General features: G+C 42.1%; 1 protein-coding gene across 13 annotated transcripts in view; it reads left to right on the top strand.

The window, feature by feature from the left end:
* Positions 1 to 1664: 1664 nt before the first annotated feature.
* CNOT1 (CCR4-NOT transcription complex subunit 1) overlaps positions 1665 to 27968 on the top strand; it is a 90776-nt gene continuing 64472 nt past the window's right edge. For 9 of the 13 annotated variants that reach the window (XM_073307322.2, XM_073307327.2, XM_073307324.2 and 6 more), the window contains exons 1-13: positions 1670 to 1877; positions 12585 to 12855; positions 17652 to 17759; positions 18566 to 18664; positions 19947 to 20015; positions 20124 to 20178; positions 20582 to 20785; positions 22409 to 22577; positions 24167 to 24293; positions 24668 to 24778; positions 25362 to 25532; positions 26145 to 26272; positions 27099 to 27339. In XM_073307322.2, coding sequence (XP_073163423.1) covers positions 12754 to 12855; positions 17652 to 17759; positions 18566 to 18664; positions 19947 to 20015; positions 20124 to 20178; positions 20582 to 20785; positions 22409 to 22577; positions 24167 to 24293; positions 24668 to 24778; positions 25362 to 25532; positions 26145 to 26272; positions 27099 to 27339 — 1584 coding nt within the window. In that variant the 5' untranslated portion in view covers positions 1670 to 1877; positions 12585 to 12753. Of the gene's footprint in view, positions 1878 to 12584; positions 12856 to 17651; positions 17760 to 18565; positions 18665 to 19946; positions 20016 to 20123; positions 20179 to 20581; positions 20786 to 22408; positions 22578 to 24166; positions 24294 to 24667; positions 24779 to 25361; positions 25533 to 26144; positions 26273 to 27098; positions 27340 to 27968 lie in introns of all 13 variants that reach the window. The other 4 variants (XM_073307333.2, XM_073307330.2, XM_073307334.2 and 1 more) reach the window with 3 other exon arrangements.

A 27968-nucleotide genomic window follows, 5' to 3' on the forward strand; every position in this document is an offset into this window, starting at 1 on the left:
TACATATTGTATTTGAGTTGCAAAACTCAGCTTTTTTTCTCCAGGCATTTGAAAATGGGGAGTGTAAGGGTAGGCAACTGTTCAGGGGAGGTGGGCATTTAAGCTGCCCGGCTCCTTGGCTATGGCTATCTTAATTTATACTGCTGTACTTCAGCTGTGCAAACTATTTTATGAGCAAATTGGGACTTGAGGAGTTCATAATATCAAAAAGTTCAGAAAACTGAGCATCTCAAAATTACAGCAGGCTCAGTGCACAAGATGCAGGATCATAGATCACAGAATATCAGGGTTCGAAAGGACCTCAGGAGGTCATCTAGTCCAACCCACTGCTCAAAGCAGGACTAATCCCCAATTTTTGCCCCAGATCCCTAAATGGCCCCCTCAAGGATTGACATATGTGCTGGGTTTTTTAGACATGAATATACTTTGTGTGAGCCGTGAATAAATAGCAACAAATCTGTCCTCTATTTTGCTTGGTATGTAATTGGTGCATTAATTTTTCCATAACCACAACCTCCTGTATTTTTGAACCATTCCTCTCGTGTTGGACTATTTTTCGTTTTCCTGGCTGGCATTTCCGTAACTCTAACGGAGAAATGTGACACGGCCCTGCACAGGCGCCGGTCTCTCCCCGGGACATGGGGCCGCCCTGTGCCCTGGTTCTGGAGCCAGAGGTGGCTAGGGAGTAGCCATGTTTCCGCGAGGTGCCAGCTTCCAGCCCAAGCCATGCGTGGGGCAGGCCAGGCGGAAGGAGGTGCCGCTGCCTGCTTGGCTGTGGGCAGTTCTGGTCTCACACTGGTTTGACGGTGGCACATTCCCATTGACTTCAGGAGTGACTCCTGATCTGCGGTGGTGCAGAGCAGGCACCGACTGTCTGATCCGAGCTGGCACCTGCCCTGGCTCGCCAGGTCCTTTGCCATGTGCAGAGCAAGTGAGCTGGGCCGTCATGTGACACGGCGGGGGGGGGGGGGGGGAGCTGGAGCCAGGTGGACTGTACCATCGCATAATACCTCAGGGGGAGGCGGTGAAGAGGAAAGATGTAACTGAGCCATACCACTACGGAACAGGGTGGCGGGGGAGAGCGCGCATGTGTGGGGGCGGAAAAGGGAGGGGGTGGGGTGGACTGGACTGTACCATTGTGTCGGTGCTCATGGGGGGGAGAAGTCTACCCGCGTTGGAGTGCAAGAGGTAGGTGGACTGTACCATTGGGCGCACTGCTTACACCATGAAGCAGCGCCTCAAGGACTGCACCATTGGGTAGCACCTGACGGGGGTACCGCGCAGGAAGTGTTGTCCCTCCAGTTGGGGCTGGGCAGCCCCTCCTCTTCCCCAATGTCTCCGCTCTCGCCCTTTGCGGCCTCCTTCACTTCCCCTTCCTCCTTGCCCAGCCGCGCTCCCCTGCCGTTGGCCGGACCCTGTGCGCCCAGCGGCCTTCACTGAACGCCGATTGGCCGCATCTCCTACGCGCAGGCGCCCTGACCTTTGATTTGCAGAGGGGAGGGAGGAAGGCCTCCACCCCATTAACCAATCAGTGGCAGGCCCTTGCTTTGGGGCAGAAACTCAGCGCTCCCATTTCTTCCCCCAATGAACCCCAGTCGCTGATTGGGCGGATCCCACGAGCGCAGGCGCCCGTGCCGCCTGCCTGGATTGTGATTGGCTGGAATCCGCGTGCGCGGGGAGGAGGGCCGCGGCCCCGCCCTGCGCCTGGCGTGCCGCGAGGGGACTGGGGAGGGGAAAGGCCGCGACGTGAGCGCGCGACCCCGTCCGCCATTTTGTATTGAAACCAGCGGAGGTGAAAAGCTGAGAGAGGATAAAAGCGCCAGAGGCTGAGCGAGGCGCCTGCTGCGGCCCCACGATCCCCAGCCCTGCCGTCTGAGGTGAGAGCCGCGACGGGGCCCTGGGCTGGACGCCTGGGAGCAGGCCGCGGGTACGGAGGCCTGGGGCCGGGCTCAGCCCTGGGCTTAGAGTATGTGGGGCCCGGGCCCAGGCGAGCAGGAACGGACCGGAAGGATGGGAGCGTGGGGTAGCCCGAGTCTTGTGGGGGGCTCGGAGCGGTGCTGGGGCGGTCGTGAGGCGCTCGGGGGCTAGGCTGGGACGTGACCCGCAGTCTGGGGGAGGCGGGAGCCCGGGTCCGTAGAGGGGGCACCCCGCACGTCGGGGGCAGGACAGCCCGGCGCCCGCCCGGAGCGGCGGGCGGGCTTGCGGCGGTGGGGCCCGTGAGCCCGGCCGGAAGCTCCCGGTAGGGGGAGCCCGAGTGGAGGCTCCGAGGCCCAGCCGTTTGCGGGGCTCGACCGTGTGTAGGGCTGGGCGGTCCGTGCTGGACCAGTCTGCCTGGCTGCTGGGGCTCTCGGCGGGGAGTGGCTGGACTCCAGCTCCCCAGTTTTCCAGGACGGGCGGGGGGCAGAAACTTACCTTTCTCCTGGGGCTACGGTTCTTTGAGACACCAGCGTTAATGAGCTTGCTAGGAGGGAGCCTAGGAAAACCTGCCTCTTCCCTGGTGGGTGAGGGAGGATGGACTTAGGCTACCACATCCCCTTGGGCTCCTTTTGGATCCCCATGAGTTACTGGGTTTGAAATGAGTTGGATCAGGTCTTTGAATACCTGGCCCTCACGGATCGTTTCCAACCTCTAGGCTGTTGGTTAACGTAAAGAGCCCGTGGTAGGCCTGACCTGACATGGGTTCTTGAAAAGCCGAGTAAGAGGAGGTCTTGAAAAGCCCAACATTTACAAGACAGGGTTATTCTGTTACTTTGGCTGATGAAAAATAAATATATAAAAATGGAGTTACATATTCATACAGTAAGTACTGTGAGGACATGGTCTTTAATTACAAATTATTTCAGCATACCAGAAGTGGCTGTGCTATTCAGTTGAAAGGAAAAAACATTTCTAAATTCTATCATCCAGTTAACTTGAGTGATGAGCAGCTGCTTAGTCCTAACATTTGCTTAGTTCAAAACTAGAAAACTTAATGTAATTGTAGTAACTTAGTGTAAACTGTTCTTTAAAAATAGCTCCCTTGAAATGGGCATTCATTGCTTGTGTAATAGCCTTCCCTTCCAAGGTCTTGAAACTGAAAGGTGACTGCCAGCTAACTTTAACAAATTGCAAAAGATTTTGTTCAGTGCATACAACTGCAAAAAGAGTGAGACGTGATGTACAAGGGCCTTAAATATAATGAACAGATAAAAGTTGACACTGTGACAGCCAAATATAGACTTAGTGCCTGGAACATAAAACTTAAAGTTTAGAAGTCTCCAGTTTTGTCATGTGATCGGATAATGCAGATGCTTTCTGAGCTCAACTTCAAGGACTCTATGATGGAAAGCAGCTGTCAGATTGTTAAGCTGGTAGTGAAATACAGGTATTTCTAAAGAGACTTGTATGACAATTCATTCTTGATACATATAAGTAACTTCAGGAGGCTTCCTGTTTCCAAGGTAACTATACTTTGGATTGAATAAAATGAAGGCAAAATTAGCCCGGATGAGGTAATTGCCTTGTAAACAGGAAGCAGTCTTGGATGGCTGTGCAGAAATGTACTTTCCATCCCACTCCTGCATCTAGATTCAGTATTGTCCTTCACTTCATATCCCTATAAACATGGCTGTCTAAATTTCTGACCCTCATCCTGTTGCCCTACAACTCCAGTCTTGAGTCTCCCCTGTGCTTCTCCCTAGAGAGATTTATTCCTGTCCATTCTTCTGATCAGTGTTTACTTTAAAATTGTATTTAATAGCTGGAGTTGGATAGAAATGAGATACTGAGTTGGCCATGTTTAGCTATGTGGATGGACTGTACTGAAGGGAGTAGAGCAGAGATTTTTATAACTGCTGTTACTGAGGAGGAAAAATTACTCTAGTGAATGCCCATCAGTAAACCAAAGTGCAGGGAGAAGTGTCATTCATTGAGTACAGTATTCCTGTGCTCTAGCGAGATTCAGTTTGTGTTTTTAGTTAATAAATAACACTGAGAAGTATGTAGTATTAATCACTGAAGTTCTCCTTTAAGGCGCTGGCATGTAACATTTATCAACAGTTTTAAACGTGTTTTTGGTAGAAAAAAATCAGTTCTAATCCATCTTCACTGGTCACTGAAGATAGGTCCTATCTATTGTAAACTTAACTACACTGACTAGGGAGAACTTCAAACTGCATTGTTAAACTGGAGTGCAAATAGGATATAAATGTGTATCCTGGTTGCTCTACAACAGTGGTCACCAACTGTTAGATTGCAATCAGCTGGTCGATCCTGGAGCCTCTGACAGTCGAATGTGATCTCTGGCTGCAAAAAGTCCAGCAGGGCTAAGGCAGGCTCCCTGCCTACCCTGGCCATGCACTGCTCCTGGAAGTGGTCAGCATGCCCCTGCAGCCCCTGTGAGGGGGAAGGGGGAGTGGTCTCCATGCTGCTCCTGCCTGCAAGCATGGCCCCCGCAGCTTCCATTGGCTGGGAGCGGGGAACTGCATCCAATGGGAGCTGTGGGGGCAGTGCCACATTCCCCTGCCACAGGGGCATGGTGGCTGCTTCTAGGCCAGGGTAGGCAGGGAACCCATCTTAACCCCGCTGCACTGCTGACTGAGGTAAGTGCTGCCTGGCGGGAGCCTGCATCCCAGCCACCAGCCCTGAGCTGTTCTCCTGGAGCCTGCACCCTGTACCCCCAACACTGCCCCAGCCCAGAGCACCCTCCGGCACCCGAACACTCTCCTAGAGTTTTGCACCCCAATCTCCTGCCCCAGGGTCAGCCCTGAGCACCTTCTCATGCTCCAAACTCCTCTGCCCCAGCCCAGAGCCTGCACCCCAACCCCCTACCTCAGTCTGGTGAACGTGGGGGAGAGCGAGTGATAGAGGGGCGGAGGATGGCATGAGTGGGGCAGGGCCTTGGGGAAGGAGCAGGATAGATCCTGGGTTGCACTTAAATTCAAAAAGTGATCTTGTGCATAAACAGGATGGAGATCAGTGCTCTACAGTATGTACACTACCTAAGTGTTTTTCACATTCTTCATTTGGGACACTAGCAAAAGGTACTTGCTGTGTTCCCCAGGATACTTACCAACATTCAACACAGTCAATGCAAAAGAGGCTGGAAACTGATATTTTTAACTAGTTATAATGCTCTGTAGCACAAAATTGCAAGACCATGTATTTAGGCAAGTTTGTGGCTGAAATGTAAGTGTGGGGCTACATGTTGACTGCTGAAATCATATTGACTAAATGGAGTTTATAATCTTAAAATAAGGGAAGGATGCCAAAGCTTGTTCAATAGCTAATTAAAGAAACATTTAATTGAGTTACTACTATGCCAGTTGAGTTAACAAACTGCTTTCTACAAATTATTTTTCTCTAAAGTAAACCTAAACTTTTGTTGGAGAGTAGCTGTTTGGGGTTGTGGTGAGAGTTACTAGACCAAATATTAAGCTTGTTCTACTATATTGGAAAGAATGAGTAAAATTTCCCAGTAATGTAATTAAATTGTCATCCATGTGGCTTATGCAGTGAGTTTTCTCTTGCCATAAATGTTTAAGCAGTAACTGTCTTGTAGTCTAAATTAGCTTTGAAGCATACCTCCAGTTTCTTCCCTAACTGAGTTTTTTGAGGCACTAGCAGAGTACTTCATAAACTCTAGTTATGTGGCTTTGATGGGAGGACAAGATGAACATATTCCACCAGAAACTAGTTCAATAATTTTGCTCCTCACTGTTTCCTTATGCAGAATCTTATAGAACTTGCATTCCTGTAATGGCCTCACATTTTTTGGCTCAGATAAAATGCTAACATCCACATTGGAGGTGTGATGTTGTTTAACTACTGCCTTTGAAACCCAATGGAAATGCTTGTCTCGCACCTTGAAAAATTCCTAACATTCAAATAAAATCTTACCTTTCCTGAGCCATTTTAAGACTACTTTTGTAGAGTGTCTCTTGTTTTGAATAATGACAGATTTCAGAGTAGCAGCTGTGTTAGTCTGTATCCGCAAAAAGAGAAGGAGTGCTTGTGGCACCTTAGACTAACATTTATTTGAGCATAGCTCACTTCATTGAATGCATGCATCTGATGAAGTGAGCTGTAGCTCACTAAAGCTTAAGCGCAAATAAATGTTAGTCTCTAAGGTGCCACAAGTACTCCTTTTCTTGTTTTGAAGTATTTCAAAGCACTTCAAAGGCATTTTCAGTTCACCCTCCTCAGTGGTAAAATACACAACTGAACTGCCACATGCCTTTAGATTGGAATACTGTATGCAACTGAAGTGTCACACAGTAACTGACAGTGCATTTCCATTTACTGGATTTATAGATTAGTAAAAACGTTTCAGTACTGAATACTGACTTTTCTGTGGAGACTGAAGTTTGTGCTCACTGCTAAACTATTGGATTCTTGCCTAGAATTTTATTCTTGTGTTTATAGCCCACCTGAATTCCACAATATTAGAGTCACTTCAGAAGTGGCTCTGATTACCAACTGAAACTTTACCTGCTATACGAGTTCCTTATGATATACTTGTCATTCTCTTTAGGAAGTGTAATGATTCCGTGCAAGATTTATAAGTTGACTAAAGTGGGTATGCTGTACCACTTGAAATAAAATTTTATACTTTGTGTGAGAGTATGGATAAGTGCTAATACAGATGACGATAATAATTTAAGGGGTGACCTAAGGGCCAAATCTGTTATGAAGGTAGTGCCCCTTGTAACGCAGGAACTATATCTTAAATAATCTAAATAGAGCCCTGTGCAGATACAAAACTTGTATCTGCATCCGATCTGCAGACATGGTCTGCATATTTGCAGGGCTCTAACTTCAAATATGCTGATAAAATTGGCTTGTAACAAAATGTCTTGGGCTGAGCCTGTTTATCTTAAAGTAGACACAAAATCCTAGGTGCACTGCACCTTGCTTTTTTAGTTACTTTAGGTGAAGGAGTGCAGTCTGATTGTCCTATTGGGTCACTCACTGAGTTTTGCAATGAAACATTCAAGGAGAATGGCTTTCCTTGCCTGTTACATTCTAGACAGTCTTGTTTTAAACATTACAGCTGAATAAAAACCATTTTGTCCCTGTTGATGGCTAGCTAAACCAATGCAGTATTCTAGAAGTCCATTCTTCATAATGTTCTGAAACTTTCATATTTAAGACTTTTATGAAGACTGCTAATGAGGAAATTCCAAAACATCATTTGCATCAACAGTGACTTCTAATGTCTTGTCATTCAGTTGCCATAATGCTTTCAGCTTCATAGTTTAAAAATTAAGTCATACACAGTCTAACATGAAATTTATGATCCACAAATCAGACTTTTTTCTGCCCTGTGAATGACTCTTCACTTTGGTATATGATCACTTCAGCTGGTTAGCCTAATTTGTAGAATAGGCCAAGTAGGTCATATCTGGGCAACAGAAAGATGAAAACTACTGTGACTTTTTTGGAGTGGTGGTGAGGAAAGGCAGCTTTCCACATGCATTACTTAAGACCAGGGACTCTTACTGAATTTTTCCTTCTTTAGAAGATAAGGCACTCTTGATTAGTTAAAATGTCTTTTGGAGAACTTTTCTATAATTGACTGGGATCAAGTTTAATATCCGTTGCCTGAACTCTGACACACGTCTTTCAAGTGTGAAAAATGACTAGATACATACAGTAACTGATTGACATTCTTTCTTGCTGAGTAAAGTGATGGATTTCTCAGGGTACATCTTCCCTGCCAAGTTAACATAGGTGATTATCATTGAGGTTAGCCTAGCCTGTCCAGGTGTGAGCAGCCAAATGTGAGTTACTGTGTCCTGGTGCTGCACTGCTCATCAGCATGTTAGGACTTCTATGGGCATGTCACAACTGCTCTTATTGCTGTAGTAAGCTGAGTCACTCTGATTCTTTACTAGTGAATTGTGGAAGAACTTGTCTGTCCTGCTGGGCACATGGGGGGCTGGGAGGGGTGGTAGGAAGGCATTGGAGGGCTGTGAGCATTTGGGTGGCTTATCCTCTGATCCTCATTGCAAAGTGGTTGGGTACCAGCCCAAGTGAAAACCTTTCGGGTGTTTGATGTGTACCCTTGGACAGCCCAACTAGCACAGGTTGAAACCACCACTAATCATGGATCAGGTTTTGTGTGGATCGGAGGAGAGTGTAGTGATTGTCTCATGTCATCCACATAGTTCTTGTTGGGGCATTTGATGATCTGGATGAGCTATACTACATGTTGTGATCAGCATGTGTAGAAACCATGAATCTTGAAAGGTGTGGTGTGGGTGGAGTATCACATGCTTATCACACTGGATGAGGTATACCACATGTTGTATCAAATGCCCCATAACTATATGGGTGAAATCAGACCACCATTATGCTCTTGAAGGAACTTGCACAGAAATATAAGACAAAAACACCATATCACCTGTGGGCAAATAATGTGATAACTCCATATCTGATTTTTTCAGTACCCCTCCTCAAGGGAAACCTGCACAACACCTTCAGAAAGCAAGCCTGGGAACTTCAGTTCGAAACTCTGCTAGACACCAAAAACTATGGACTTAACAAGGACACTAATCTTATGCATAGTTCATTACAACAACTTGTAATACATCTGCACTATCTGCTACCCTTAATTGCCCACTTCAAAACCTTTATGCATAACAATCTGACTCCCAATTGCTTTCCAATGCACTTTACCTCTTCTGCTTATCAATCTGTCCCAACTTGTATTTAGTTCAGACGCTGCTTTTTTCCCCCGAAGAAGAGTTCTGAGTAGCTCTGTTGATGGAAGATACAAGCTTTAGAAGTTGGTCCAGTGAAAGTTATTACCTCACCTACCTTGTCTCTGAAGAATGTACTTGCCTAAAATATCTACTTATTTTCCCCTGGAACTCTCTACTACTCAAACTCACTCAAGTTTGATCATTCAGTGAATGGTGCAAGACATATCTACTTGTGCAAGCTCTTTCCCAAGTACTGCATTAATTTTCCTTATCTTATCAACAGTCATTGTCCTTTAAAAAGGTATAATGATAAAGGGTTTATAAGGTATTTTCTCAGTTGACATAGTTGCCTTAAAGTTCTCTGTAATGGGAATAAGCACAAAAGCTTGTAACAAAAATATAATCCACCCCTCCTTAACATACTTTATATCTTGATGTGTTTAGAGCATTGAGATGAGGCTCCTTCCTAGAACTGTATGGGCCGTTACTACTGTATTTCATCTTTGAGCCACAGTATCACTTCAGCCATTCTCAAATCCTGCTGACTTTAAAATGAGAGCCAAATTTGGGATCCTAATTTTGATTACTGTATTGTACTGTGAGATGCTGCTGCTCAAGGCTTGCAAGGAGGAATGCTCGTCATGGCGAGGTGAGATGTCAGGAGAAGGGAGTAAGTTCCCAGCTTCCTCATAAATTAAGCCCTTGTTTTACTGTTGTTGCTGCTAGCTTTTCTAAGCAGGGCAGAGTGAAACTTTAGTTGGTGTTGGCCCTGCTTTGAGCAGGGAGTTGGACTAGATGACAACCCTAATCTTCTATGACTCTAAGCTAACAAAGCTGTGGTCAGTTTCACTGCTGTTCACAGGGTACTGCATAGTAGGTGGTGAAAGCAAGAACCATGTCAACCTCCTATCAGCAGCAGAACTAGTTGCTGGAGCCATGTGGTAAGAGGGCCCAAAAATACAAACTGAGTTTTGGGTGGTACAGTGGTGACCACGCTACTCTCTCATCAGTCAGATGCTCTTGGGCTGAGGAAGAGTTCCTTCTCACTTTCCAGCAGCCACATGGGTGAGCTTTAAGATTTTGAATCGGTACTAGCTACCCAAAAATAGAACCCATGAGCAAAATCTAGGTAGAGTGCTGTTCCTAGTCCGTACCATAGCAATCACTGTGGAATCCAAGTATTCTAGTAAAGGGAGGGTGATCAATTCTTGTCAGCATCTTGCTGATGAGCTCAACTTCTTAACAAGGCACTGTGCTGGACCTTGCTGGTGGCCATTCCCTATCTGCTATACGTATAGTAGGTTAGTATGAAAAACTTCTCAAGCTGTACAGTTGTTGGGCCAGTAAGCTGCCTCTGTGTGTGCAGTGAGAACTTTTGAAGAATGTACACTTGACGTGTTCAGGAAAACTAGTCATTGAAAGATTTATTTATGTATTTATTTTAAATGGGAATCTAGTAATCTTTTTTAACTACTTTTTTTTAAAGTACATATCTGCTCAGAGTACTCCTGAAGGTCTTTGTGGCCTTAAGTCACCTTTTGTTTCTTTTCTCTGCTGAGTGAAAGACCCCCAAATAGGGTGAATGGATTATACTCCTGTCCAATGCCCACAGTAAAACTGAAGGGACTTCTCTAATCTTTTAGTTAGACATGTTAGATGTCTGTAACTTTCCCTTTGCAGTACAGTTAACTGGCACTTTTATAAGCTGAAAGTCTCTCTTAGGATTCTGGAAGTTGAAGCCTTTTAATTCTAGGGAGTTTCTTTCCTCCCAACTTCTGAGCTTGTAATTTTTTCATAAATGGTGGCAATTGGGTCATACACACAAGTTTCAGTAATATTTATTTTTGTAGCATAAGGCAGCCGTAAAAATGTGGGCTTTTCTAATACAGCAGAAGAGTGGCTTTAAAAATCCAACAGTGGTCTGTAGGTTGATAAAGAATGTATATAAATCTTTTTCCTCTCGCTTGCTAGTCCAATTATGCTTTTACCAGAATACCAAAAACGGATCTGTTGAATATAAAAACTAACATTTTTGTGAAATGTAATGAGCCCCTTTAATTTTGGGCATAATTGAGAAGAAGCATGTCAACTTCTTAGGTGTGGAAGACTAACTTACATTTTGATGGACAGTTGTTAGCTAGCTAATTGTGCCCCAGGAGCAAATGTGCTGCTTATATGACTAAAACGATCACCTGGTCAAGTCCTTTGGAGTGACAGCAATCTGTGATACCAGAAAAGTACAAAATGCCTAACCATGTGTACTCCTCCCACTCCAAGCATAAAGCCAATGTCAAATAAACATCATAACTTGCAATCCTAATTGAAGGGGAGGAGATTCCTTTATATAAATGTGGGGAAATTCTTGGTTAAATTTGAGATGGCAGAGGTTGAATAGCACAGCTTTTTCAGATTTGTTGATATTGTTACTGTTGTCATAATTTTTGTTGAATCCAACTTTAAATTCTTGTGTGGCAGAAAAACCCTTCTGGATAAGGCCATACCTTTTAAAGAAGTAGCAAATCAACTTAGAAAGCCACAAGTATGAGAGTCAGGGTGAATGTTAATAATCTATGTCTGCCCTCTTAGTGCTGAAACGCAGCCCATGGTAACATGTCCCAGCATGTATGATCACATTTGGTCAGAGTATATTCCTCAGTACCTTGTGGCAATATAATGTTTTCTCTGAATAAGGTGACGTCTTCAGATTCCTGGCAAGTTGCCAGCTTGACTTCTGTTTTTGTATACTTCAGATAAATGGCATTTCAATACAGTGACTCTCAAGAGTTAGTATGATGGCTGATTGATTACAATGTCTTTTATCAATATAGCTTTCAGTTTCCTATCAGTCTTAAAGATCTAGAAGACTCTTCAGTGTACATTCTTGTTTTGGCATGCAATTTTACCCCACTGGCAGAGTCCTTAACTTGACAAGCCAGATTTCACATTAAATAAGATTTCATACTGTCATAGTAACTTGTTAAGCTGTCAAGCTTTGGTTTTGTGGTTGGAAAGCTGGCTTATATAAAATTTTAGGGTCTGTTGCAGATCCTTGTATTTACTCTTTACAATTGCTTGGTGTGATCTATATGGCAAAGAAGGACTGCACACTGCAAAAACTTTCAAATAGTGAATTGTCCCTAAAACCTGTGTCTGAAGCTTGGAATGATTGACTGTCGGTTCTTGCTCTCTGTGATATCTCATGTGTTATGTATCTCATTCCCCTTGTCTCTAGTACAACTGACAGATTAGAGCTGTTGAAATATCTGCAGTGATCCCTTTGTCTGTTTTGAGCTCTTTTTTTCCTCTAGCTCCTCAAAGGTTGCTGGAGACCTGCATAAACAAGGCTGGGCTGGGGGAAAATCTGTAACAGAACTTCCTTCTATGGACACTACACTTTATTGGCACATGCACATAGGCTACCATGAGAAATGATCCAAACAATGTTCCATGTGTTATGGTAGGCCTTTACATCAAAGGGAAGCTATCAAATCATAAAATTCCTTGTTATCAGTACCTCAGACTGTAAAACCTGGTAACTGACTCCTTTTCACCATTTATTTTGCATTTCACTCCTCTTGGACAAAACCTAAATTGTCTTCTGGTTCTTATGCTGTCATAATGCTCAACTTCCACCACTGCTGGAAAATATATTTTCCCAAGTCTGGTTTTTAATGGAAATACCTAAAAACAAAAATGCAGGAAAACTTTTCTGTTAAGCTTTGTAAAAGTTCTTTTCAAAACTCTACCCTTGAAGTGATTCAGAAATGCTATGTGAAACTTACAAGGCTAGTTAAATATTATACTAGTTTCAATGAAAGACTTAAGTGAATTTCAGAAATCTCTGGAAGATTCCTAAACTAACACAAATTCAACCTAATGCAATGCTATTTTGTCTTCTAGGTGCCATGTTTCAGAACAGAATAAGAACACTTGGAAAGAAGAGCTGAAGAAATAGCACAGAACAGATATAGGCTAACTGAACAAAAATTAACCTGTCTCTGAGGTGACTAAAGGGGAATAATGGTGATTTTGCGCCGGGCTCGGCCGCCTGCTTCCGCCCCAACCAGCAATGAATCTTGACTCGCTCTCGCTGGCCTTGTCTCAAATCAGCTACCTGGTGGACAATTTAACCAAGAAAAACTACCGAGCCAGCCAGCAGGAAATACAGCATGTAAGTAAACTAACAGAAGAGAGTGCTGCAAAGGAAACTTTGAATGGAAGAATGGAAGCATCAAATGTGGTCTTTCCCTTTGAGTTGTACCTCACAGCATTTGTAGTATATTTCTACACATTTACTAACTCCTCTTTTCCCCAAGGTCCAGAACTGTAGCCTGATTAACCTAATTGACTTCTATGGTGAGATGACTGGCTCTGTGGATGAGGGGAAAGCAATGGATGTGTTTATTCCTTGACTTTAGCAAAGCTTTTGATATGGTCTCCCACAATATGCTTGCCAGCAAGTTAAAGTAGTATGGGCTGGATGAATGGACTATAAGGTGGATCGAAAGCTGGCTAGATTGTCAGGCTCAATGGGTAGTGATCAATGGCTCCCTGTCTAGTTGGCAGCTGGTGTCAAGTGGAGTGCCCCAAGAGTCAGTCCTGGGCTGGTTTTGTTCAATATCTTCATTAACTATCTGGAGGAGGGCGTGGATTGCACCCTCAGAAAGTTTGCAGATGACACTAAACTGGGAGGAGTGGTAGATGCACTGAAAGGTAGGGATAGGATACAGAGGGACCTAGACAAATTAGAGAGTTGGGCCAAAAGAAATCTGATGAGGTTCAACAAGGACAAGTGCAGAGGACTGCACTTAGGACAGGAGAATCCCATGCACTGCTACAGACTAGGGACCAAGCAGCTAGTCTGTAGCCCCTCCTCCCAAAAGCTCAGCAGAGTCTGTTACTAACTTCATTTTTTTAACTACTGATTAAGTGTTCTATCAGCCTCCCGAGAGAATCTACTATGCAAATATATCTACCTAAATTCCTTCATATCAGGATCCTTAAGTTTGTACCATTGTTAACTTACAAGGCTATTTGCTTGACACTTCTTGTTCAAAATGTTCTCACTGAAACCTTGGATGCAATAAAAGATGGTAACTATAATTCTAGAGTCACTGTTCAATTTCCTGGCAAAATCTGAACACTCCTTTAAAAGGATACCATTTTAAACACTTCTAATGGTCCTTGAATCTTACAATGCTAAATTTAATTGGCTAACTGTTGGATGCTTGTATAACATGTAAAATAAGTCAAGTTTGCTTTCTGGGTTGCAGATAAAACATAGAAGCTTAAAATGTCCACTGTTAACACTTTTTTTTTAGGTTTGAAATGTTTTGACGTATTTGTTAAGATTCAGGCTACATCTTGAGTTCATAGCCTTTTACTGTAAAGGGAACCCTTGGGGCTGAAAAGCCTTGTTCACAGTGGATTGCTGAGGAGGAAACACATGTTACTGAACCAGTTTCTAGAACTGGTTTGCCTAAAGCAACTGGTCTTCCAGACTTGAATGAAACCAGTTTAGTTAGTTCAGTTCCCAGCAGGCAGATAACCATATCAGTTTGCACTAGTCATCCAGTTGAGCAATGTCAACCGAAAATCAAAGGGTTGAATGAGTGTGGAGACAGAACTAACCTGTCACTTATAGAGGGGACATTCTAAGTCAGGATTGAGACATAGTAGCAAACATAGTGGGCACTGTTGCCTCCTGTGAAATCCTGCTTTTGTGGAAAACTTCACTTTTCTAGGTCTGTCGTCATGGTACCTTTTTTGAGCAGTAAACTAAAATGTTTTCACACTTTTCGTTATCTAATGCAGATAACTTTAATTTTTCAAGCTGCATGCCACAAAACGAGCATTTGTTTTTTGAAAGCCCTTGAATTATTGAATGTGTCTGTGATCATTGTGTCTGTGATAGCTGGCTCCTAGAACATACCTGTAGTGTTAAATATTTGGATTTTGCCAAAAAAGTGATTGTAATAACTAAATCTTAATGTTTCATACAACTTCCTTCAAATTCACCCAACTTAAATGTTGCTGTTACTTAAACAATGCCTACCTCTTTTCCTGAAAATCTGTCTGTAATCTGATTTATACATCTACTTAGACATTTTTATTGCTGAACTATTTGCATAAGATGCTAAGAAACAAACTCTACTCTAACCTATGTTGCTGAGTAGGCAGTAGTGAACTTGCCACTGGCTGTCAGCCAAGCAGATACATGATGTAGTACAGTGGCTTTTTGTTTTTATAAATTCACTGTATGAACAAGTGGACTGACCGGGATGGGAACATCCTCAACTGTTAATTTTCCTGTAGCAGGAATCATTGACCCAAACTGGCAATTATTCTACATTTCCTTGAGGAAAAATTTAAGTGGATGTAGTCCTGTTTGAAAGGTACTAGAAAGCATTTAAGTCAGAGTTGTGCCTGTGGAGACAAGAACAGCGGGGGGATAAGTTTTCCTTCACCCTGCTCAGAAATGTACCTCACAGTAGGAAATAAAACATCTAAATGAGCAAACAGCTTAATTCTCATGTTATGTTAGTTCATGGATGCTAATTAGTGCAGTGGTACAATTGTAATGGTGGCTTTAACATGGATACTCATTCACTTTCCTACCTTTAGTGACTCCGTTGAGTCCATAGATTTATTTGGTATAGCACACTGAAGAGCCAGGGGTTTGTAACTGCCTTCAAATGCCTGGGACATAGGCGTGGAAGCTATGTCTGAATACCAATACTTAAGTGATTTGGATTGCCCATAGTTCTAGATGCATTCTGAAGCCTGGATTGACAGATTCACACTCAACAATTTATCTGAGACTTTTGGTGTACTGTAAATACATCTGGACTTTTCATTCTCCTGTGTGAGCATGACCTGCTGGGAGGCCCTCGCAGTCAGGGAGTGGGGTAGTTACTCTTGAATAGAGGGCAGTACTACTCTGTCCTGTTGCATAAACAAAGAAACCTATTAAAAGAGAAGCATGTGGAAATAAGTAAAATGGGAGGGTAGGGAAATACACCATGGAAACTGAGTAGGCTAGACTACTGAAATGTATTTATACACTATTTCTGTTTCACAATTTAGTGCTTGGAGGAGGTGGTGGTGGATTCTGCTCAGACTATTACTGACTGGGCTTGTAATGGGGCAGGTGACTTAAAAAAAATTACATAGTTATCTAAACTTGGGGAAGGAAATGGTTAGAAGTAGCAATAGTTAACAGATTATGTGTAAAAAGCTCATGGTAGTTAAAACAGCAAGGGCCTGGACTTGAGCTGTTTAATAGCCAAGAACTTAGAAACATAAGACAAGAGGAAGGCGGGCTTTAAAGACAGTATACTACAACCTCACTAAGTCGCTGTGATGGCGAGGAGGCCTGTTGCAAAGTAGCTAATTCATAAACTATTGATGCTGTGCCTTTTGACAAATTAGTTTTAATTCTTCAGTTTAGGTATAAATGGACTAATGTTGGAGGGGAAAGTGTTTGGTGCAGAGCCTCCACCACAGCTGTCTGATGTAAAATATATGTTGAAAAGCTTGCTGATCAGTGAGAGTCTAACTCAGATTACAGAAAACCCTAGTATTTAGGGGTTTATTAAGGTAGTAGGGAGAACAATGGGAGGCACTGATAACTGACACTTGTTCCAGTCTGTGTGTAGTTCAACACCATGGGTATGGGTGGATGGTGATAGTGAATCCAGAGGGGCTTGTGATCAGAAGGATGTGGTGGAGCATGCTGGCTTTATGGAGCTCAGTATATGGCTACTAGTGCAAGGTCAGAGTTGACACTACAGAACTATCCTTCTGTATGACTGCTGAGGGGAAGAGTCTGGAAGTTTGAACAGGTGTCAAGACAGCTGCAGTTTTATGGGATGTGGGGGTAAAGTGGGATGTAAATGAGAGCTGAATCCCCAAGATTCGTCTTAACCCTGTGCTTTTAGATATCTTTATTCTGTTATATAGATAATTTACCAGTTGTTTTAAATAGCTTCGTTTAAACTAGGATGTGCAAAAGGCCATGCTGAATGAGCATTTCCACACTTGCAAGAACTACACAAGAAAAATAGTGGACTAGACTGAAGGACATGTCAAAGATCTGATGCTTGTTTACTTTCTGAATGGCCTGTAATCTTGGCATCCTAACTTAATGAGTCAAAAATTCATTTTAGCACTTAGACTCTCACTATATTTCCTTGCCCACTTGTATACTCCCTTTACCCCTGATTGCCGCCTCCTTCCAAATAAAAGAATTGAGGTACTAGTGTATTAACTCTAGGAGGTCCCCAACCTGTGACATTGGTAGAACCAGGTCAAATCTGGCTCTAGCATGCTACTAGATAAAACAACATTCCAATTTAGGTGGGTCACTGACTCAAAAGTTCAGTTAAGTAACTTGTAAAACACTAATCTTTTTGGTTTCATGTGTTGGTATCTGACAAAATAAATGCCAAACACTTTTCAGTTCTGCAGACTGTATAGATAACTAGGGATTCTCCCATGTGTTGGAGCTGAAACACTGCTCACACCACTTTGGCTCACAGAGCCGTCACTTGGCACAGTGCAGGTTAGTGGCATGAGGCTCATTAGGATGTTAAAGGAATTCTCTTATGTACTGGTTCCTTCCTCAAAAACAAACCAGTTGAGTGCTTAAGCTGGTGTGCCTTAATGTGGGCAGAAGCATGATCAAAGACTACAACTTCGAGTTAGGAGATTGAGGTTCTATTCCTGTCCTCATTTTACTGCTTTGATTCTGTCTTTCCATCCCCAAATGAGGTTAATCCTTACTTCACAGGGGGTAGTGGTATCTTGGATCCTCAGTGCCTCCTATTTGAATTGGAGTATTCCATTGTACAAAGTAGTGAAATTACTACAGTTACCAAAGTACTGGTGCCCCATCTGTGTCTGACAAATTTCCATCAAAATTGTTGGATGTCTTGTTTTCTAGATGGTTTGTTCTTGGTCTTTCAGATTGTGAATCGGCACGGTCCCGAGGCAGACAGGCATTTACTACGCTGTCTATTCTCGCACGTGGATTTCAGTGGCGATGGTAAAAGCAGTGGCAAAGATTTCCATCAGGTAAATTCTAATTACACTTTTAATTGGCTTATTGCAAAGCTCTCAGGCCATTTTAAGCACAAAAGCAGGGTACAGGTTAGAGTCTTCAGTTAATTGGTGGAAAATAATCTGCATAGCTTCTGAATTACAACCCCTTTTGTTGGCTCTAAACTAGTGAGAAGGTAGAAATACTGAGAGCTTGTCTCTGGCTTTGAAAGAACTGACTCAGAAAACCTGCTACTGAAGTATGCTGGCCCCACTTTTGCTTGCCCCATGCAGTACCTTCTTAAAACATCCCTTACCTTTTTAAAGCTTAGCAGCTCATTGTATTGCTAGTTTGGACTATCTTACATACTTCCAAGATATTTAGACTTTTGAGGCACACCTGTTTCCTGGCTTAACCTCCATTCTTTCCTAAAATCTCTTGAGAAACATTGATTAACTTAGCATACTGTGCTCCTGTTTGGCATACAGACAGTGTCTATGCCAACATCTGTAGGAGCCTGAGACAAGTGAAATAAAGCACCAGACTTGCACATCGAGTTTACTGTGCAAGGTGACTGCGAAACATGTTTGGTTAGCTTGTCTAGTCTGGCAAATATTAAAACCTAAATTTTAATGACAAGGAAAGTCAAATTCTGATGGACACTAGTCTGTCTCCTTCCATGTTTCTTTGTACAAAATACTGAATTCAAAATCTCAGGTGCTCCGTAATCTGACTGGGTTATTGCTACTATGGCTGTGGAGTGGAAAGTAGAAGTGATAACTAAATACAGATTCAATATGTCCAAGCAATAGCGGCTTTACAGTTACCTTGTTCTTTTCAGACTCAGTTTCTGATCCAGGAGTGTGCGTCGCTGATTACAAAGCCAAACTTTATCTCGACGCTGTCCTACGCCATTGACAATCCATTGCACTATCAGAAGGTTTGTATTCCCTGTTTTAAAAGGGTCCGTCATGGAAAAACAATGCAGTCAATGAGTTACATTTAAAATATTTTTTTAAACGGGAAAACTTGTCAAACAAGGCAGTAACATTCTTGCAGTGTGTAACTGCACTAGCAAACTAAAAATCCAACATGAGGAGTGTGACAGAGGTTTTGCTAGAGTTGGAGGGGAAATGGATTAACCCATAGGAAGGAAACCTTTACCCTTCAAGAACTACTATTTTCTAGATTTAGATGGATTGAAGGGGTGCTAGTGCAGGAGGACTGAGGACAGTCTTTAGCATTGAGAACAGGATCCTTATCTAGAGTAAGACTTGACATGCTTCCATTGTTGCCTGAAATCCTCACTGGCCTTGCTTTTTTTATAGTAGTTTATACCCTCTATTTGTTTTTACTGGGATTTAATTTCTTAAAACTTAAGCTCTTGTCTTTTTTAGTACCATGAATTTTAAAAACTGAATAGTCTTACTCTCCTTATTATCGCTCCCTGTACTTCACTCAGGTTTCCCCAGTAAATATAAATTAGTCAATTTCAGGTTCTTATGCATTCCATAAGCAATATTTGGATTGCAAACACTTGATGGGAGTACTTAAAACCAAGCAAGACTCAGAGCTCAGTTTGTTTCATGAAAAAATATTTGAGTTTAAGCCTTTCTTTATAAACCCGAATGTTGGGTCTAAATTGTATTCCCTTACGATATTAGCTAATGCTAGCTGTCCGTGTGGACATCTGGGATTGCACAGTCTGCTATATCTAACTTTATTCTCCTGCTACTCATCTCACTTTACCATTTTCACAGAAGCACTGTAGTAGTGTCCAAGCCACTTTAGAAAGGGTCTTTCTCTTGATTTTGAAGTAAGCTGGTTTAATAGTGTTAAACTTTTGTGATTTTGAACATTTTGTTATAGACCTCAAAACAGTGAAAATACAAAATAGGTCCCGAGTGCTACTATATTTTTATGTTGATGTGGGGGAGGTCCTGAAAACAATGACTTAGTAACTGAACTAGTGTAACTCCCGGGAAGTATGTCTGAATCTGAACTTTCTACCAAGCATGGATCACCTTGATATTAACTCTGAAAATGGTAGCTTTTGCTTGTTTTTTGACTGCCCTATTCAGGCTTTGTGAGCTAGTCTACTGCAAAATGGCTTCCTTTCCTGCAAATAAATTTCCCTCTCCTGCACATAAAACCTCCGGGCTGTCTCTCATATTACAAGCTAGACCATCCATAAAAATAATTCATACTTTATTCTGTTTCAGAGTCTAAAGCCTTCACCCCATTTATTTGCCCAGCTGAGTAAAGTTATCAAATTAAGCAAAGTTCAAGAGGTGGGTAAACATTTGTTTCCCAAACTAGCTGGTTAAGTTTTTACAATACAAAGCTTGATTGAAATTAAATGCGTGATGGGTTTTTACTTTCCTCTAATTTGTTCACAGGTGATTTTTGGTCTTGCTTTACTGAACTCCTTCAGCTCAGATCTACGAGGTTTTGGTAAGTGTGGAGTTTGCAGAATACTACAGCAGAGACTCACCAAATTTAAGAACAATCCTGACAATGGTTTAGGGTCTGGGTTACCTGAGTTTGCTGCTTCAGTTGAAATCAATAGGCACTGGAACAGGAGTTGTTCCTCCTTCCTTTCCCCGGTTCTGATTCACTATAGCCATGTCTGTTCCAGACCTACTGCGAAGTCTGTCTTGCCTACTAAAGGTGGGGCTGAGGGGTATGGAGCATGAAAAGGATATTGTCTATCAATGGTAGACAACTACGAGGTGGTGTGGAGTGTTAAATTTGCCCAGAGCAATGCATGACCAACAGAACCAAATTAAGTCTTTGACTATGCTACATTTTTAAAGTAACTTTCAGGCTTTAACTGTAGCCTCTCTCTTTCTTAAAGCTGCCCAGTTTATTAAACAGAAACTTCCAGATCTTCTGCGTTCTTACATTGACGCAGACGTCAGTGGAAATCAAGAAGGTGGCTTCCAAGATATTGCAATAGAGGTCCTGCACCTCCTCCTGTCCCATCTCCTTTTTGGGCAGAAGGGAGCCTTTGGGGTTGGACAGGAACAGATTGACGCTTTCCTCAAAACATTACGTAGAGGTAAGTAGAACATCCCCATTCAGGAAGCCTGTTTGAATGCCTGTCATGATGCACCAGCAGCCTGTCATTCCAGTGGCAGAAGTGTGATGGTGTAATAGGATGCTTAGTGCATAAGGTTTCGACCAAGTTATTTTTCATGAGACTAAATTCACTGAGAACAAGTACTCTGCTGCAGTGTACTACGTAATCATGCTGGTTTGAAATAGTTGGAATCTTCTTTCCATTGGTATGTGGTAACGTAGTATTACAGTATACTAAAAAAAAATCTGCAGAATTTGAGGGGAATGCAGCCTTTCTTTAGGGATATCCAAATGAACGGGCTTTAGATAGTTCAGAACTTCTGTCCTGTGGCAAAAGTTCATTTGTTGTATATTTTCCTTCTGATCTTTCTAAAACGGAATTTTTCAGAATGCGAAATGAAGAGCTACTGGATTGATGGGATATAGTTAAGGCTTCATAATATTTACATTAAATCGGTGGCTGCTGCTGCAAGTCCTAGAATACATAAGTTCCGAGAACGCGTTTAGGGGAACTTTCAGGGAACATAACTTTGCATATGAACTTTATTGATGCCATGCATGTTGCAGAGACCATCTGTCTGTGATGCTATGGCCGTTTAAATATATGAAATAACATTTTCCCTGGTGTTCAGTGTGTGAAGTGGCTTCTGGCAAAATATCTTTAATAAAGGGGCCCTCTGTTCCTGATTTAAACTTTTAATCTTCTCTTCTTCCTGCCCTTCCTCACTCCTCCTTAGTTCTAAAAAGAAGTAGATATACAGTGTGTATAAACAGATACATAGAGCAAGACAGCTGCTTTTTTTGCTTTAGAGAATTTGGTGTGCTGACCACCATTAGTTTCCCTTGATCAAGCCAATAACTTGCCACACAAGCAGTCGCACTAACTAACTTGTTTTGAGGGAAGGCTAGCCCCTAGGTTGTTTCCACTGGGCTAATCTGTCCTATTGTGGATGGGTTGCTGGCATAATAGCCCAAAACATAAGTCCTTCTCTTGTCCCATGGTGCATCTGTGTTTTGAAACCTCTGTCTCATGGAATGGAGAGGAGCACCCCACGCCAGTAACCTATTACCAATACTTTCTGGTGGAAGGGGACAGCTGCTCTGTCCTACTGTGTTCTTCTCCAACCTGTGCTTTTTGGGTGGTTGTCCCCCCACAGGAATAATTCTAGCACCTGTTTCTGCTGCAGTTAGTAGTTTTCCCAAGCAGCTGCAGTGAAACTGTAGAAGTCTTGTCAATTTCATGCTGGTCCTGCAGCTTGAGGAAGCTGTAAACAGCAATAGAGGACCTAGAGCTATGTTGGCAGGCTAGATGCAGTGATTTTTCTTAGCTTACATTTGGTAGATTTTCTTTACGACTGTAGTGGCTAGAAACTTAAAAGCTTCAATTCTTCAGGAATTGGAAGCTTTCCTGAGGGAGGCTTAAAGCCTTCATTTTCCAGGGGCAATGTGTAATTGTCTTGAAAAATACTATTGTCATTTGAACATAAGCACTTAGAAACAAAGAATCCCAATGGTCATCTGTGACTGGAAGTAGTATTGTAGAATTTCCTGTTTGTTAGGCCATTATAATGCTCCTGAATACATGCTCTTCTCTCATTTTTAGATTTTCCCCAGGAGCGTTGCCCTGTGGTGCTTGCACCACTTCTATACCCTGAAAAACGGGACATCCTAATGGATAGGATCCTGCCTGATTCTGGAGGGATAGCCAAAACAATGATGGAGAGCTCTCTGGCAGACTTCATGCAAGAAGTAGGCTACGGCTTTTGTACAAGGTTTGTAGGAAAACTGTGCGTGCTCTCTCTCCACACACGTATCAAGCCTCCTTGTCTGGGAACGGTCCCTTTTTTTCTTGATGTAAAGGAAAAGAGGGAGACTTAAAGTAAACTACACTAACCTGTATCCACCAAGTAGTAATATGAGATCGCTTGTTCTTGGTTTATGGTATGTTCACTTCCAGTGTTTTTTTTTTTTTTTATTTTCTGATTGTAAATGTAAACTACCTTCTGCAGGGGGAGAGCTGGGGGAGTCCTCTCTCCCTGCCCATAGCCCCAGAGCATCCTCCTGCACCCCAAACCCCTCCTCCCCAGTCCTGAGCCCCTCATCCCTGGCTCTACCCCAGAGCCTGCAGCCCCAGCCAGAGCCCCCTCACCCTGACGCACCAACCCTCTGCCCCAACCCTGCGGCCCCCTTCCACACTCTGAACTCCTTGGCCCCACCCCCACCACATAAATTTTGTTGTGTGCACCAATGTGAACGTGATTTGTCACACCACCTCCATAGAGGTGCATATAACAAAATTCATTCTGCACATGTGTGGGGAAAAATTAGAGGAAACACAGTTCCACACTTTCAAAAAATTTCTTCTGAATAGCCTTAAACGCTTTCCTGCAGTGTTTGCCATCTCTGGTTTCAGTGTCCAAAAGTGAAAATAACTTTGGTTTAAAAAAACCTTACTCTTACTCATAATTTGTGCAGTTTATGTAAATTATTATTTTCCCAGTTCAGACAAAAATCAAAGGTATTCGAGTTTCCTTTAATCATCACAATTTTTTTTACCAATTCTCCTATAGACTGGGTAAATTTTCAGAGAGTAAAATGAACTTTGAAGGATATAAAGACCTGAGCTGTAGGAAATTTAATTTACCTTTTTGTATTTGACTCCTGCAGTTAGGTCAACTGCTAAAATATTTCATGAGTTGAAATTTCATTGTGTAGTTATATTAAGATGACCCTTGGTCTAATTGAGGAAAATTTGACAACTGTAGAGTGAATTTATACATGCTCATTTCCCACAAAGCATGTAGTCATGGTCTCAAATACCTGTTGCAGATGGGTGGCACTTAATGAAGCTTCTGTAACCTTTGAGTACTCCAACTATGTCAGAACCTAAGTTGGTGTTCATGAGTAATCTACCCATAGTCTTTTTGACCCCTTTCCTGTCTAATGGAGAGCTGAGAGAGTGGCAGAGTCCTACAGTTTAATTTGTATGAACTATGTGCAGTGGTCAGATACAGGTCACATGGTTATTACTTAGTGGAGATATATGGTTTTGAGTTGAATATATGGTAGTTTCCCAAAATATCTTTATTGCAAACAGTGGATTTCTATGAAAGTTTATGTACAGTAGTGTGAATTGGAAAGCAAGAACTCTTCTAACTGAAAACATTGCAAAGCCAAGCAGTTTCATAGTCCTTATTATATACACAATCAGGTTGAAATAGCTAACTGTCTCAATGTTTTTTGTTATCTTTAACCAGAATATCGCACTCTAGTCTCTCTCATGTTATGTTATGCTGGCTGTCATGGTGAAACCTGCTTTGGTACTGAGCTCAATGTCTATTTCTTCTGGTTATATTTTTAGTGTTGAAGAATGTCGCAACATAATCATGCAGTTTGGTGTTCGGGAGGTCACAGCTGCCCAGGTTGCCAGGGTTTTGGGAATGATGGCTCGAACTCATTCGGGATTGACAGAGGGTATTCCATTACAAGTGAGTAGTCTTATTGAAGAGTGGTAGTAAACAGTGTACATTTACATTTTAGTGAGAGGAGTGAACTTGTTGCTAAAGCAGGGGACACTGGGAGTTGGTGCTCCAGTATTCCATTTCTGGCTCTGCAACTACTGTTACCTTAAGCAAGTCATTTAACTTATATGCTTCACTTCACAGTTCATTCCTATTTTGCAGAGGGGTATTGCATCACAGTGGGGCATGTCTGTAAAATGCTTTGATTCTTAGGTGAAAGCCTTTCTTCCTGCTTACTTAACAGCTTGATTTTGCTCATAATGCAGGATGTTCTGAAGCTGTTTTCTGGTGCTTGTTTTTTAAGTTTAACTAGTATCTGATCAGATGCCTTTAATTTGTAGTCTATTTCGGCTCCTGGCAGTGGGATCTGGAGTGATGGGAAAGATAAAAGTGATGGAACGCAAGCCCATACCTGGAATGTGGAGGTCTTGATAGATGTTCTTAAAGAGCTGGTGAGTTTGTGACTTCTTGCTTGTAATATATCAATATAGACTGCTTGTAATTAGCATTCGGAGCAACCAGTAGTCAATTCTGGTATACTCTTCTTAGGCGTAGAGTACCAGCATTTCTGAACTGCCTTTATTGCTTCACTTGAATAAAAAGTCTCAAAATAATACCACGGGAAACTAAAGATGCAAGAATGGCTAACTTGAGTGACTTTTTTTAAACAGTGACTATTTAGACTCACTATTTAGAGTGACTATTTAGACAACCTTTTTTTAGTGACTAGACAGAAAACCTTTATAAGCACTTTTGCCTCAAGCAGTATGCACCTTGCATGGAAGAGAGTAACACCTAGCCAGAATTCAGATGCTGCAGTCTTTTCTGGTTGTGATGCCACTAGTTAAGTTTGTCTAACACTGTTGTAAGAGCCTGTTTTCAGTTAAATTGTAACTTTGCCAAACTATCTATTTGTGCTGAAATTTTTCCATTGGAATGCAGTAATCATTGATTGCCTGGTGCACTTGCAGAAAGTATTGAGGAATGTTTATGGATGTTATCTTGATGCTGGGTAACCTGTTTTACTGGTTGCAGAATCCTAGTTTGAACTTCAAGGAAGTAACCTATGAACTGGACCACCCTGGGTTTCAACTTCGTGACAGCAAGGGTCTGCAGATTGTGGTGTACGGTATCCAAAGAGGGCTAGGCATGGAAGTCTTCCCAGTTGATCTCATATACAGACCTTGGAAACATGCTGAGGGCCAGGTAGGCTTGTTCTGGAGCTGTTGCCAAATTCATGCTATTGGGCAGTTTACATGCTTAACAGTTACAATTGTACTGGGTTATTATCTTTGTGTAGTAAGGAACATCATTCAGGAGTGAAATAGCAACTTAAATAGACTAGTCCAAGAACTAAGAATGAATTTGCAATTCTGTCTGGGAGGGACTACAGGCCAAGAGCACATATCTGAAGTATGATCTAGTCAACTGTGTAGAACTAGTTTATCTGAAGGCTTAAGGCATATTAAAGCACATTGAGTTGAAGAGCACGACACATCCTTGTTAGGGAAGACGGTTACTAACACTATTACAATTTGTAGTGTAGATGGAACTGGAACTATGTTCAATAACTGCATAGTGCCAAGGCTTTAACCTGGTTACACAATAAGATTAAAGTCCTGGATACAGTACAAACTGAACAGTTTTTAACCAAGTCCCCTGACATAGGTGTGTAGATGTGTCCTGAGAAGTCTAGGTGCAAAACACACACTAACTTTTGGGTCCCTTCTGAAAATCTCTGTCATGGTGGCTGAGGAAGAAAGAGGGTATGTAATTTTGCTGAAGCTCTAAACTGCTTTTTCTGAACACTTGTTCTAGCTCTCCTTCATCCAGCATTCCCTTATAAACCCGGAGATCTTCTGTTTTGCTGACTACCCCTGTCATACTGTTGCCACAGACATCCTGAAAGCACCACCAGAGGATGATAATCGAGAAATTGCCACATGGTAAACCTGGTCACATAGTTGGATTTATATTCTCATAAGTGGAGGATAAGACTAATTTGACAGTTAACTGTGGCTTTTTCAAATGACTTGAGTTTTTAGCTGCACGCATATTCCAGCAGATGAGCCATTAAGTAATTTGTGTATAATTAGTGCTTGGTTCTTGCATTATCAGAGCACTTCTCATATATGCCCATAGTAACACTTGAAAAGCATGCTGCCAGTTGATCCTTCCACTGGTGTCTTTAGTAGGAACTCTTCCAGACGATGTGTTTTGGGAGTGCTTTTTCACTTCTAAAAAATATATAGGTATTCTATTCAAGAACAGGGTTCTCTGATGCAGTTGGGTGTGTTCTAAAGAAGTAGAAATATCTGGGAAACACTAAGCACAAATGCTGTGAGCTGACTACAGGGAATGGAGGAGATATAATTTCCGGTTGTCTTTTTTTTTTTCTTTCCATGACACTGGAGGAGCTTGCTTCATGTACCTGAAATAAAACATGAGTATTTAAAGCATATACATATAGCCACAGTTTTCAGTTGTATATTCAACCTGAAATATCTCAGTTGGAGGTGGGTTTTTTTAAATCCTCTTCACCACAAGAGTAGTTGACTCTGACCTTTTGAGCCGTTTATTAAACACTGAGTTTTTAAATACTTAATGAAAATTAAATAGGAATATTCTCATTGCAGGCTCAATTGTGTTCAACAAAAACTGTAACAGTTGTATGAAGTTTGCTTATTTGAAATTGGCATTTTAATAATGCTTAGCATTGCCTGCAGACCAGAATCCTGTTAGTCATCTAGTATGTAATTTTGTTTTTGTTAGGAAGAGCCTGGATTTGATTGAGTCTCTGTTGCGGTTGGCAGAAGTGGGGCAGTATGAGCAAGTTAAGCAGCTCTTCAGTTTCCCTATCAAGCACTGCCCAGATATGTTGGTATTGGCCTTATTACAGATCAACACTTCCTGGCATACCTTGCGCCATGAACTCATCTCTACACTTATGCCAATTTTCCTTGGCAACCACCCCAACTCTGCCATCATTTTGCACTATGCGTGGCATGGACAGGTAAGTGTTTCAATTGAGTATTCAAATGCTTTGATTACTTTTATTTTAGAAGCTTGTGTTGGATTGATTTGGCAGCTGGAACAGCAAAGCATTGAAATGTCTTCATTTATGACCAGGGTATTGTAAAAATAATACTTTCTATAAAATATTGCAACTCACTGGTGACAGCTTACCACTTGGATCTTAAGGCAAACTGCTGTGACTTGGTCTCTTTTTTGCATTGTGTAAATAAGTACTCTTTAGCAAAAGATCAGCTTAGGAAACTCAAACTTGAATATAAGCTCAATCTAAGACCTTGTAAAATTAAAACAAGTCTTTTCTCTTGCTGGTTGGCACACAGGTTTTTGGGTTTTTTTTAAAAACTCATCTTTTGTTTCTCTGTCTCCTGTAAGAAGTGCATTATCTTGGGATATAAACTGTCAGGTTCAGGCATAAGCCCAATTGTTAGTTTTCCCTAGAGATTGGCTATTCCATAGTTATACATCCTGGGCTGACGTATCCATACTGATCACTGTCTGGCAGTATACACTACAGATGTCACACTTGTCTGTTGCAATATTACAATTCCTGTATTTTTTAAACTGAGAGCTGTCATTAAGTGACTGCCTGTGTATCCTTTTAGTGTATGC

This window comes from Lepidochelys kempii, chromosome 12 (assembly GCF_965140285.1).
Source record: "Lepidochelys kempii isolate rLepKem1 chromosome 12, rLepKem1.hap1, whole genome shotgun sequence".
NCBI classification, from domain to species: Eukaryota; Metazoa; Chordata; order Testudines; family Cheloniidae; genus Lepidochelys; species Lepidochelys kempii.